Below are 13,233 nucleotides of genomic sequence, written 5' to 3'. Positions count from 1 at the left end.
GTGTAAAGGTAACTCGACAAGTTTAAACAAACTCTTTTTCAGGAGGATGTGAGAGACTTGAGTTGATCACATTCTTTAAACTGGTCCAGACTGGTTAGTCAGACTGGACAGGTTCACTTTCAAACAGCCCAGATAGTGTTGGTAACTTTTGTTTGATAAATCACTGAATTCTCTAAAAACAGATTTTCTCTCATGAAATAGGAAAATAATCTTGGTAGTTAAAAAAACAAACAGCAGAATTTATTCTCATCAAAAACAGGTAAACTGATTTAGTTTTTTTTCCGTGTGAAAACTATAAATTAAAAAAAGACTTTAATCATCTCATTAATTCACAAAGACTGAAATTATTATTTTTTGGTTCAAATTCTTGTTTCTCATGAAAACATAATAAATCGAATTAGTTCAGAAAAACAGAATTTTCAAGTAAACAGATTTATTTTTTAAGTGATCAAATCATCAAATAAAAACTGATTAATTCAGAAAACCTACAAATACTCTGACAAACCGATAATTCTCTTATTTTTAAAGTAAAATAGACTGTTTTCGTTAATTCAGAGTGTATGAAATATAGTTATATAGTAAAATACAACATGTAATGCAAGTTGTGAGTATTTAAATAAACCAGAAGGAGTTAAATATTATCTAATTATAAAGGAATATAAAATAAAAGTCGCTCCTTTTATTTTTGGCGTCACCGGGTGGATCACAGCTCGCCACATGACGTCAGCAGAGTAAAGATGGCGGACGGTGGGATGGAGGCTAGCGCTAGCTTCCGGCGCTGCTGAACTTCGGGACTTTCACGCGTTTCTTCAGGTATTTGAACTTTGCGGTGAACGTGGACAGTTGAATCCGAACACCAGGGGAACGACCCGTCACTTCAGCCGCAGTTTCCTGAGGAGTTTGTCCCGGAAAGGCCTCGCTCATCCGGGCATTAGCCCGCAGTGTTAGCACGTTAGCACCGGAGCTTTTTGTTGTTGTCCGGGGCGGAGCTACAAACCTGTTAGCTGCTTTATTTAACTCTTTTCTTTAGCGAACACTTATTATTCTTTTTTAAAACCGGACCAAGTGTCTGTTCACTTCCGGTCCAGAAGGTTCGAGTCCCTGGTTCCGGCTCGTCCCGCGGCGGCTTCTTCCTTCAAGCTAACTTTGCTAACGAGCCACATTTCATTTAAAAACGCGAGAGCGTCTGCTGTTTTGTTTTCTTTTAGCTCCGGGTTCGTGTATGAACTTTACTTCCGGGAAATCATGGATCCAAACCGCAGACCTCCAGCGACCAGCGGCAGCGGCAGCAGCGGCGACTCCAGCCCCGCGTCCCCGGCCGGCAGCTCCGCGACGCCCGGGGACAGAGCCGCGACGCCCGGGGGCAACGCGTTCGCCAACGACGGCAGCTTCATGGAGATGTTCAAGAAGAAGATGGAGGCGGAGGAGAGGAGGAGAAAGGAGCAGCAAGCAGGAGGAGCAGCAGGAGGAGACGCCCGAGCCTCAGAACAGGGACAGACCCCCGTGGACAAGAAGCCCCCTGCAGTGACGAGCTTTGTAAGGGGTTCAGATCCACATGCATCCAAACGACAGCACCACACACTGAGCTACACGTAACACACCCTGATCTCAAGTCAGTGTTATCCACACGCACACTTGCATTGTTGTTCACTGTACAAGTAACACACAGCAGCCGGGTGCAGTCCAGGGAGACCCCCTGCTGCTGCTGGTGGTCCCCGGGGGTCCCGGCAGGACACACAATGTAGAACCTTCTCCTTCGTTGGCCGCCCGCCTCAGAGCTCCTGTAACGGTTTGAGTCTTCTATCCCCTCACCCAGGTGGGGAAGCGCAGAGGAGGCGTGTTCCTAAAGACCGGCATGGTTGCGAAGAAGCAGAAAGACGACTCAGAGGTGAGTGGGTCTGCTGCTGCGGCTCATTGTGGTGATGATGTGTGTTCCTGTGTGTTGACTTGTTTCTTCTTTCCCCCCCATCCCAAGGCTGTGCCAGGAAAGAGTGACGCCTGGGCATCGTACATGGCCGAGGTGAAAAAGTACAAAGCCCACCAGTGCGGCGACGACGATAAAACCAGGCCACTGGTCAAGTAGAGTCCACGAAGGTGAACGTGGAGCGACGCTGCTGCGAGGAGGGATGGGGGGGGGCATCGCCTAGGAGACGACGTGTTGGGGGGGTCCGGACACTCCCGCCCCTTCTTATTGACAGTTCAAATGACCCGTCTCATCACAAACTGCTCATACTGACAAACTCCCTTTTTTGTATCGTTTATTTTGTGTTGCGTATTTGTTCGATGTCGGTGATTTGATCTGGTGTCAAACGGTGCTTTGAAAACTTGACTTTCATGATTATTGTTCAACCTTTTCCCCCCAATTTTTCTCACTTCTGGTTTATGTTCGGTTTCGTTCGTGATTTGATTTTACGCCAACTCGATTAAATTCACGTTGCCTATTTGTGTTTGTCCTGCCTCCGTTCTGTCCCTCAGAGGAAACTGGGTTTTTAATCATACAAGCATCTGTTGAATCGCATCAATTTTTAGTCTGTTGTGAAAGCAAAGATTTTTAATTAAGTCAGTTTGAGTTCTATACAGAAAAGAATTTATGTACAATGAAAAAGTTTACATCTTTCATTGGAGGAAAACAAAAAAAAAGCTCAAAATCATCAATTTGCAGTTTACAATTCTTACAGGTTTCAGTGATAATAACATTAGGATAAAAACAGCACCGAATAGACACTGACCATGCATCAGAGAGGGAGACACACAAAGGCACGCGTTCAGCCCCACATACAGTCTCTCACACACAGACACACACTCGCATTAAAAACCCACTCACTCCTCCCTGTCCACAGTGATATAGGTCTATCTTGTAAACATTGACAAACAGCATTTGTCATTTCATTTAACAATTCTACGAAGAATAGTATTTCAAATTTATCAAACTGTTTAAAAAAGTTATATGCAACTGTGGTATTTATGAAAAACGTGAGCTGATCCCAGATCAACAGTCCCAAGTGAAGCCCAGTCCGAGGTCAGCCCGCTGGTGTCAGTGGTCCGTCCGTCTGTCCGCTGTCCCAGCGTCCCCCGGGGGAAGGAAACCAGCCTCATCATAGATTCTTCCTCTTAGCGTCTCCTCCCTGGTTTTGACTGACATCTGGACGGGAATAGCACAGTTCTTGAAATCAGTGAAAAGAAGCGATAGACATTTTAAATACACGAGAGATTAGAGGACAGCTGAAATGACTCCAGGAGCAGACATGCTGCCACAGACAGAACAGGACGAACTGAGACAGAACACCTGAGAGGACGGAAGGAGTGAGGACGGGAGTAAGAGAAGCAGGGAGGGTCACATGTTTACCTGAGTAGGCGAGCTGCAAGTGAGGAGGCACAGCAACCTGAGACCCTGCCTGGAGACTCTTATACAGATCTGAGGAGACAGGACAGGGGGACGAGGAGGGAGGGAGGGGAGACGTGGACACCGATGGAGAGATGGATGGGGAAAGGAGAGAGATAAAGGACAGATGATGATAAAGACAAGGTGTGAATGACAGAAAGAAATGAGAAAATGTCAAACAGGAGACAAATCACGAGCTTACATCTAACACACAATATGGTGATAAAGAAGTGATGCTCTAACATGTAACACAAAACGAGTCCTGAACAAACAACGGCTCGACGTCACAAACACAGTCTGCTACTGAAATCTATAAACTCTTTATAGAGCTCAAAGTTTGCTTCTGGATCCAGAACCGTTTGAAAAGTGTTCGCTCACTATTCTGTATATTACATTTAGTGTCTGTCCCCAGTTTTATATCTGATCGTTGTGCATAGTGTGAATCCTCCATGTTTCTGTCCTGCGTTCTTCACTCACTCTGGGTCAGGGTAGAGAACGATGCATTGCTACTGGCCGCGGAGCCGCCTGCTATGCTGGAGCCGGCCGTTCCCAGCGGAGGGAGGTTTAGCAGCGGGGGGAACTGGAAGGGCAGGGTCACGGGCACCAGGCCCCCCAGCATCCCGTACCCCAGGGTGAGAGACGAGGCGGAGTTCAGCAGACCACCGGCTCCTGCTGTGGAGACCTGCACACAAACACATTCAGATCAGACGAGTCTTGATGCAAAATGAAAGTTGGTTCCTCCGGAGCTCCTCCCATTTCTGTAACTTCTACCGTTTAATCAAATCACAATAGATATGTTTTCTACTACTAGAGGTATAACTACAGATTCATAAAGATTAACAGGGTTGTAGAGAGAACTCATATCGCTTGTGTCATAGTTTAACCTGTAATAATGTAGGTTTTGTTCTTGATTAACTGATCATTTCGAAACCCAGAGATAATCTTAGTCTTAAATGACGTCACAAATGAAAAATTATCACCAAGGAGAAGAAGTGAATGTTCAACTGTTTCAGTTGAAAGGATAATTAAATTACCAAGATAATTGCTTCTTCATTTTCTGTTGTTAAACTATTTGAGGAACCGATTCATCTTAAATAGAAATTAGAGTCTCTTCAAAATCCGGCTGCACCAAACTTCACAGACTCCGACATCAGAGAGAAACTCTGGTGAAAGTCTGTGTTTGAAAGCAGCTCCAGTGTGCACATGAATATTGAATAACACAATTGGAAACCAAATTAATCAGTTAATTAATGTGTTGTATTTACAGTTAAACGCTGACTAGTCTGGAACAGAATCAAAAACCCACGAGCAAAGATGTTTCCTGAGCTACTGAACTCAAAGAGTAACATTTTGAATTAAAGTTTTACTTCTGGAGATTCTAACAAACCTGGTGAATGATCACATTTCTACAGTGTGTGTAAATGTGCTAAATAATAAATGGTCTGGACGCGCTGACGCTACAAACCTGTGGCAGCTGCGAGGAGACGGACGACGATGAAACCGACGCCACCGACTTGGTCCCCTGAGGCGTCACCCCCCCGGGCCTCTGACGCTGGCCGAGGTTGACGGAGACCAAGGTGGGGGAGGCACTGGACCCTGAATGTTTGCTTATGGATGACACGTTAATAAGGCTGATGTTGTTGGTGCTGTGGTTGGGGGTCTTCTGGCCGCCTGGAGGAGTGTAGCTGACTTGCCCTTGCTTGGTCACTCCTCCTTTGACACCTGAGAACTGCGGGCGGAACCCTGCTATGGTTTGGGGGGAGTACTGGTGGATGGTGGGGGTTGCCTGAGACCTGGGGTTCTGAGAGATGGAGGAGGAGACTGTGGTGACGATGGTGCGGGGGGTGAGCTTGACAATGTTCTGGATTCTGCTGTGTGTGGATTTGGTGAGCGTGGCATGCATAGGGGTGATGAAGTTCGACTGCGGCTGGGGCTGAACTCCAGAGAGCGACTGGGAGAGGGAGGGGGGGGGTTTACTCTGCAGGGTGTGGGCGAGTCGAGGCCCCTGATAGGTTTTGATGATCGTGGGCGAGGAAAGGTTGTGTGAGCGAGACTGAGGTGAAGTGAGGATTAGAGTGTCACCACTGCTGGATTTATTATTGCTGCCTTTGAGGAGGCCAGAGGGGGGAGTGGAGACCCCCGACTTAGACCCCGGGGCCACGAGTGGAGATGCAGTGGGTGGGGGGCGTGGCTTCAGCTGCGACGGCGAGGCGGACATGATGGTTTTTGCTGCACCCAAAGGTCTCGGAGTGTTCAAAACTGAGTGTCTGTGCGCCATGGCCTGCGCCTGAGCGATGGCCTTGATGGCCGCCAGCCCTTCATCCCTCACGGAGGGCAGAGGGGAGGTCGTGATGGAGGGAAGCCGAGACAGAGGGGTGGAGGAAGACGAAGAGGTAGAGATGTAGTGAGGTGCACTGGAGCTGGGAGTGCTGACAGAGTTCTTCTTCTGCGGCTGCTGAAGGTGTGGTGAGGCGTGGAGGGAGATGGGGTTGGCAACGGTCCTGGGTCGCTCGGGGGAGGGGGGGCTGTCCCCCTGGGCCAGGCCCTTGGCAGCGTTGCCGAGGATGGCGAGGGCCTGGGAGATGGAGTCCAGGGAGGGCGTCGACAGATCATCATCCAGACATATGGGCTCAGACGGGGACTGAGGTGGTCGCTTGGCAACCTGGCCTGAGGGCGTGGCGCCCGCTGAGGGTGAGGGCCGAACCCAAACCGCCTCCTGGATTCAGAGAGAACACAAACATAACATTTACACACCAAGCTGTGACCGGACTGCTCATCACAACCAACCAGATCACAGGAAACAGTCCCACCTTCGGCTTGGCCTTCGGAGTCGTGACCATCTTCCTCTTTGCTCTGGAGTGAGAAGACAACAGAAGTGAGAACAAGCCACAGCACCAGAGTCAGTCCTGAGATATGAGATGTGTTTGCCTGACTCACGTGTAACCTGTCAGGTGACCATGAGCCATGATGCTCTCTTTGAACAGCATCCGGGCCTGCATCCAGCCCTTGGGCCAGAGCAGCTTCACCTCCGTCTCCATGAAGGCTCGGAGGTAATCCTCCAGAGACAGCGTGTTCTTCCCCTCCAGCTCGAAGCAGCCCAGCTTCACCCGCACCAGGTTGCACAGCAGTAACCTGGAAGACAGACAAGCATCATTAATACTCAGAGGTGATTCTGACTGTAATGTACATTTATTGCCACTTGTATAATATCCTTAATAATAATAAAAGTTATTTATACAGCTCTGGCAGCACGTAGCGTGAGTGGACAGTTAGCTGTCTGTGTGCCTGTAGTTTTAACCAGCTGAAGGCACGACATCATTTTGTATTAGAAGTGATTCTCCCTCCTCGGTGACACTGACCTGAGTTTGTCGTCCCAGATGAATTTCTTCCGAGGTCCCATCACCCTCTTCCCTGGTTTCTCCTCATCATCGTCCTCGGAGCCGTTCTTCTCTCCCTCCCCCGACTGCTGCCTGTGAACACATCAACAGATTATCACACATCAAAACCCCCTTCAGAAACAAGGTGGACTGAAACATGTGAGAGGCAGACACACAGAACTGTGTTCACATCAGGAGCCGCTGGAGACGTGTTCTTACTTTGCCACCTTGGCGATACAATCCATGTTGTAGCGAGCGATCTGCTCCGGCATCGAGCTGCACACGGCCAGCTTCAGCTTCAGCAGGGGCGTGCGGAGACGGTCATCCTGGGCGACAGGGATAAGCACAGTCAGAAGTCTCTCTCACACACACCACCCCCCCACGCAGGGATGGTAAACTGATGTGCTAAATATAGAACCAGATAACGGACTAAAAGCCAGAAGACACAAGCTCTACAAGCTCTACTGGAGGGCTTGTAGAGTGAGAGCCTATGAGCTCTATGGCTCAACTATTCAATGCTACTTCTGTCTTAAAGTATCACACATTTGTGTCCTTATGTCTATTAATAATAAAAAATATATATAAATGATGATCTCTCCTCCTCACCTGTATGTTGAGGCTGAGCTTCTTAAGGCGTTTGAGCAGAGCTTCTTTATTGCAGGGCACAAAGGCCTCGAGGTGAGAGTAGACAGCTGCACGTACCTCCGCCGGCTGCTCCTGAACCTGCAACTCAATACTGACACACACACACACACGGTGAGATCTACACACATTGATGGTTGTTGATTGCTGCGTGTGTGTAAATGTTGAAGCTACTCACTCCAGCAGGATGTTGTTCATGTCCAACGTGAAGAACTTCTTCCTGCCCTCCTCATCAAACAGACGCGACGCCTGAGACAAGAGCTGAATGTTACCATCAGACACTTCTACAGCTACACACATTATACTGGATTGATAGATGAGCTGCACAATAAGGCCACGGTCACACATACACAAATGTTAGAGCAGCCAAGCTTCACTTCCTGCTCACTTCCAATCAGTTTCCTCTCAAACATTCAAACTCTGACCCGCTTCAGATTCGTGTTTGTGTGACTCGGTCCTACTGATGAGGTCCTTACCGCTCTCAGGTCCTCGATCCTCTTGGTGAGCGGCCCTGGGAGTCCGTTGGGCAGAGGGGGGGGAGGAGTCATCATGCTAGCCTGCGACACTCTGCTGCCTCCTGCTTTGTGTCCCGTCCCGAAAGATCCGTTCTCCCCCTGCGCCGGGCTGGACGGCTGAGGGGAGTCCAGCATCGCGAAGTCCAGGTCCCCCATCATGTCCTGCAGGATGTCGTTATTGGTCGAGCCCAGCAGTGACATCACAGACGGGTCCGCGCTCAGGTCGGTGATGGTGCAGTCGTTGCCGCCAGCGGCCTTGGGGTGGGCGTTGAGGAGTGCACTGTTGGCAGTGGGCACTTTGGCGTTGGGACGTGGGAGACTGGGACCAGAAACATTCTTCTTGCGCATCTGCTCCTTCTCCCTGGAGAAGCGCCGCAGCATGTTGGCCAGGTGGATCGAGTCCTTCATCAGCTTCTTCCTCTTTTTCTTTTCTGGACGATGGACATTCAGGGACCCAACACTGCGAGAACAGAAGACGCACGAAGAAGAAGAAGAGACATTTAACCCAGAGACACAGGACTGAGTCGGGATTGGGACCTGAACTGATGTTAGAATGTGATGAGAAAACCACGACACAATTAGTGAACTCCGTGATTCAGTCTTTACTAACGCACAGTTATTAGACATGTGAATTAATATGACACAGATATCTGAAAAGAGGAAATGACACGTACAAAAATCTATACAAAGAAACTATCTGAGAATTAAACACAGAGGAAAAAATGTTAAACTCACCCAGACTTTGGTACTTTATTCTTCCTGGGTTTCTTTTCCTCCAGAATTCCATCCGGCTTTTTCCGCCGTTTCTTAATCACCCGCTCTTCACCATCTTTCATCTTCTACAATGAGTGAAAAGGACAAATTAACAATTATAACTACTAAAATTCAAGCCCAGATAAGGATTTACAGAATTTCACTTTCTGTAACACTGGGAGATAAGATGCTTTTTTACATTTTCACCATTTCCTAGGGTATAAATGAAGGATCTTGGTTAAAAAAAGGAAATAAAACCAAATAAAACAGTGTCCTTCTTGTTGTAACAGTAGAGAAGCAAGAAGCTACCTTGAAGGGATTTTCCTCAGTGCCAGCGTTCTCTCCCTCGGAGTCTGAGGCTGCTCTGAACTGCAGGGTGCCTGTGTTGATGTAGAAGCCTCCGTGCTTCGTGGTGAGAGAAGCAGGAACCAGCTCATCGTACTGAGGTCAACCGAGAAGGACAAGTTGCGTGAGTCGACTTCAATAACTTAGGACACGTCATGTGATTTTGTGCTGGTCAGATCAACAACGTGTGGACAAAGCTACTCTTGATCCTTGTTGACGATATTCTCAGCCCAAAACAGAAAAGTACAACTCCTCAGATCTTATTACGATAAGAATAAGAAAAAGTGAGGCACAGACGTTGGAGAATATGTTTCATAGCTTTCTAACTGTTAAACTACTGTGTGCGCTTTGCAATTGTTTTAACTCACAGCCTCTGAATTGTCTATGAAGGGATCAGTGTCATCGTAGCCGTATCCGATATCAATGAGATCTTGCAGTCTGTCCTTTTTCTTTTTCTTAACGGCGCCACCCTATAGACAGACGGAAAACACAGGATCAAAAACCTTTAAATATCTGACATACATCTCGGGTGCAGAGCCGTCACAGCCGGAACAACATATTCAAGCATCCGGACATCACAACACTTACATATTTGCTCTCAAACTTCTTGGCCATGGCCTCCACCTGCCGTCTCTCCTTCTCGTCGTCAGCGAAGGGGTCGTTGGGGTCCAGCGGGGGGGTGAGTCCTTTAGGGGCTACTGAAGCTGTGGGCTTTACCTGGTGAGAGGAAAGACATCGGATCAGACTGGAAACACAGACTTCACTTTTCTAAAAGTTGTGAAATTATGACTCAGTGCTTCACAATTACAGAAGTGACAGAAAATGGAACAGAGTCACTTCTCATTAGATATAGTTACATTCGTCAAAGGGATTAAACTCCGATTTAATGGATACACAGTTAAGGGTTATATTTTGAACTCATTGTGTTGAGTAGTCCTGTGTTGTGAACATGGAGGTTTTGCTCTCTGACATAAATAGATAAACTCTCTGGTTTACAGGAACTTTCACAGATTCAGTTCCACATGACAACAGAGCAGCTGTGGATTCACAGAGGTACTTTTACTCATACTTCATATTAAACTATATTTAGGGCCTTGTAAACAAGCAGTAACACTTTGATGTCAAGTCTTTACGGCACTGGAGCAATTTTATGTATTGTGTTTTTTGGATGATCTGCAAAAAGTGCAAAAGAGTGTAATCTTATCTGCTGGAGATGAATGCATGCAAGCGTTTAGTTTTTATTTATAATAAATAGAAAGCTGCCTTTGTAATAGTGATGATGTGAGACAGTACACTGAGTTTATATCATCACAGGTTTGTGGTTTGTTCTTTCGCTATCTGACACTCTGCAGGTTTCACTAAGCTGCAGGATCCAGAACATGTAACCTTCATTATTATCATTAATTATAGCATGGCATTTAGAAATATCACTTTTATTATTGTTTTCTTTCAACCACCAGCCTCAGAGAACTTAGATATGACGGTTGCTGGTCTCTCTCGCCCCCCCCCCTTCTTCTCCCTCGCCTACCGGTCGATGCACATGTAGTTTTATAAGCTCTCGCCCTCAATGTGTAAAGTTCTCTGAGATCATGTTTGTTTTGATTAACTCAGATAAAATGAAGTAGAGTTTCTAACATGTGCTCGAGTCAACACGGAGCTGAGCCGGATGTTGTTGCTGCTGTTCCGCCTTCGACCTGAACGTCACTTTCTGTCTTTGTTTTATTTATTTGTTTTTCTTTGTTAAGTTGTAGAAACCGAGTAAACATCCGGTGACAAACATCTGGAAGAGCAGTGATGATAAATAAAGCTAAAGATAACAGATGTTTGGTTGTGATCATTCGTGAATGTGACATCTCTCCCCCGGTGCCTCTCCAGAGCTGCAGCCGGCTCGAGGCCCCTCTTCCCGGGTCGAGGTGCCCGCTGTGTGCCTACCTGAGAACCGGAGGGGTGGACCAGCTCCCCGTAGTTGAACTCCGCGGATCCCCGCTCGTTGGGCTCGGTCAGCGGCAGGTGGAGGCGCACGGTGGGCTTCGGCTCCCCGGCGTCGGCCTCAGCTCCCGGGTCGATCCCGAACGGAGCTCCGCCACCTCCTGACCCCGGCGCCGCCGCACTTCCACCTCCATCTTTCCCCGGAGTGCACTCGACGGCCTCGTCCTCGCGGCGCCGCTTCTTCCCGGACTCCGGGGTCGAGGCGGCGGCCGCGGGGCCGAAGGACGAGATGGTGACGAAGGGAACTTTCCTGGGCTCCGCCATCCCGACGACCGGCCACGGGAACCGGGAGGACGATGCTCCACGGAGCCGCGGAGCTGAACCCGGAGCTGGGCGACGAGTACAAGGAGCTAGCGGCGGAGCTAGCTTACCTCCCCGGCGGAGCTAGCTCGCTTCCCCGGGAGAAGCAGACTACACAGCGGCGTGGATCTCCGCCCGACCCGGTCTAATCCATACAGCTCGATCCCCGCGGCGGCCCCGACCCCTACGAGGGACTCGAACTCTGACCGGCCGGAGTTTGATGCGCTTCCATGAAATCCCCGGGTCGCTACCGCTGGGAGTCCTCAGGAGCCATCTTGATCATTATTATCATTATTCACGGGCAGGGCGTGCGCGTAGAGAGAAAGCGGAAGCCGGGGAGGAAAGAGAAGAGCCGCCGACTAATCACAGGGCCGGAACACGCCCACCTGACGGGAAGAGGAGAAGAGCCGCCGACCAATCACAGGGCCGGAACACGCCCACCTGACACACACGCGCGAACGTGGAGGAGACGATTGTTCTGCGCGAGCGGGACGAGGCGCGTGCTCAGGTTGAAGAGATAACCCCCACCCCCCAAGCCCCAAAGTCAGTTACTATCTATAATATATTAATAATACACAACCAATATCAATAGTACACTCTCATTCATATACTCAACAATACACTAGTAATACACACTAAATAATACACACACATACATTAACACATACTCATTAATAAATAAATATATTTAGTATTTAACTCTATTTTTATTCTTTCACACATTCCAACTGTTTGCTGTCCTAGCTCCTAAATGGTGGAATGAGCTCCCACTCGACATCCGGACATCTGAAAGTTTACACATCTTCCGCCGAAAACTAAAAACACACCTCTTCCCACTGTACCTTGAATAAAAAAAAATTAAAAAAACCTAACCACTTTTTGAAACTAACACTTTGGTAGCACTAAAATGGCACTTATTTATAGCATTTTGTAGTTTTGCTTTATTTCAAAGAAATTGTACTGTCTTGATTCTTGTTGTTCTTGGTTTGTACCCTCGGGGTTGAATGCACTTATTGTAAGTCGCTTTGGATAAAAGCGTCAGCTAAATGAAATGTAATGTAATGTAATGTAATAAAAATTTAATTCTCTTCTTTAATTTTATTCCACCTTTGCTGCTGTAACGAGTTAAACCTGGCTGGGATCAGTCAAGTTTGTTTAATCTAATTTAATCTTTCTATTTTATCGTCATCGCCTTTTCAATTCAATAAAACTGCAAGGGGACATGGAGCCGTGGAAATATAATTGTAATAAAATTAAAGATACGATTTCTGACCAGTGGAGGGTATTTTTTCTTGTACTGAAATATGTGAGTTCTCCTTTTAATATCCTAGAGATTGAGCAATTTAGAATTCTGATTCATATATATTTTTCTAGCTGCAGTTACAGGAAGTTGACCTTCATTGGTTTGTCCCTTTAATCTTTTAGTGTATTGTCTTGTAAAACGTTTTCTACTGAAAGTGGAAATAAAAAGACAGTTCAGGCTACAACTTCAACATTAGAATCTTGCTTTCTGTAAAAATGAATTTTCACCTGCAACTATAAAATCAGCTGTGAAGGTCAAACTTCCCATCTACACAGCGAAATGCAGAACTTTTGTTTAACTCCATCATCTACCCATTCACTAATATACACTGCTTCCACTGTGTTAAATAAGTGTGCAACATTTGGGACAAGATAGTAAAATATGTTACCTTGCCTAAAACCCAGCAAATGTCAGAAACTTGTTCTGCAGGATGCTTAGATTGTGTCCACCTCAATTTACATTTATAGTTTTACACCAACCTAAGAGGTTTTATGCAATTACAATATTCCAGCTATGTCAAAGTGCTGAAAGTTATTGACCCGAGGATAAGATTGTAATTTGGTTTTGCTACATGCAGTACTGATATGGCTGGAGTTCAGCTGGATTTATTATTTTGAGCCATTTCCC

The 13,233-nt window shown here is 47.2% G+C and overlaps 2 protein-coding genes across 2 annotated transcripts; one reads left to right on the top strand and one right to left on the bottom strand.

Moving 5' to 3' along the window:
- The first annotated feature begins 737 nt into the window (after positions 1 to 737).
- Positions 738 to 2,443, top strand: trir (telomerase RNA component interacting RNase). The gene is made up of 4 exons (XM_061089377.1): positions 738 to 813; positions 1,209 to 1,536; positions 1,817 to 1,888; positions 1,976 to 2,443. The coding sequence occupies exons 2-4, from the start codon at positions 1,246 to 1,248 to the stop codon at positions 2,081 to 2,083; spliced, it is 471 nt and encodes a 156-aa protein (XP_060945360.1). The 5' UTR covers positions 738 to 813; positions 1,209 to 1,245; the 3' UTR covers positions 2,084 to 2,443.
- On the bottom strand, positions 2,406 to 11,575 carry ubn2b (ubinuclein 2b). The gene is made up of 16 exons (XM_061089375.1): positions 10,947 to 11,575; positions 9,603 to 9,731; positions 9,383 to 9,484; positions 8,979 to 9,110; positions 8,652 to 8,755; positions 7,878 to 8,376; positions 7,580 to 7,650; positions 7,366 to 7,495; positions 6,979 to 7,085; positions 6,742 to 6,852; positions 6,320 to 6,514; positions 6,193 to 6,235; positions 4,848 to 6,098; positions 3,860 to 4,064; positions 3,347 to 3,415; positions 2,406 to 3,142 (listed from the first exon to the last, which is right to left on the bottom strand). The coding sequence occupies exons 1-16, from the start codon at positions 11,265 to 11,267 to the stop codon at positions 3,096 to 3,098; spliced, it is 3,516 nt and encodes a 1,171-aa protein (XP_060945358.1). The 5' UTR covers positions 11,268 to 11,575; the 3' UTR covers positions 2,406 to 3,095.
- Positions 11,576 to 13,233: the final 1,658 nt, after the last annotated feature.

The sequence above is a fragment of the Limanda limanda genome, chromosome 17 (genome assembly GCF_963576545.1).
Source record: "Limanda limanda chromosome 17, fLimLim1.1, whole genome shotgun sequence".
Taxonomy (NCBI): Eukaryota; Metazoa; Chordata; class Actinopteri; order Pleuronectiformes; family Pleuronectidae; genus Limanda; species Limanda limanda.
Note: the sequence above shows the minus strand (reverse complement) of the source record. Positions and strands in the feature narration are given on the sequence as shown.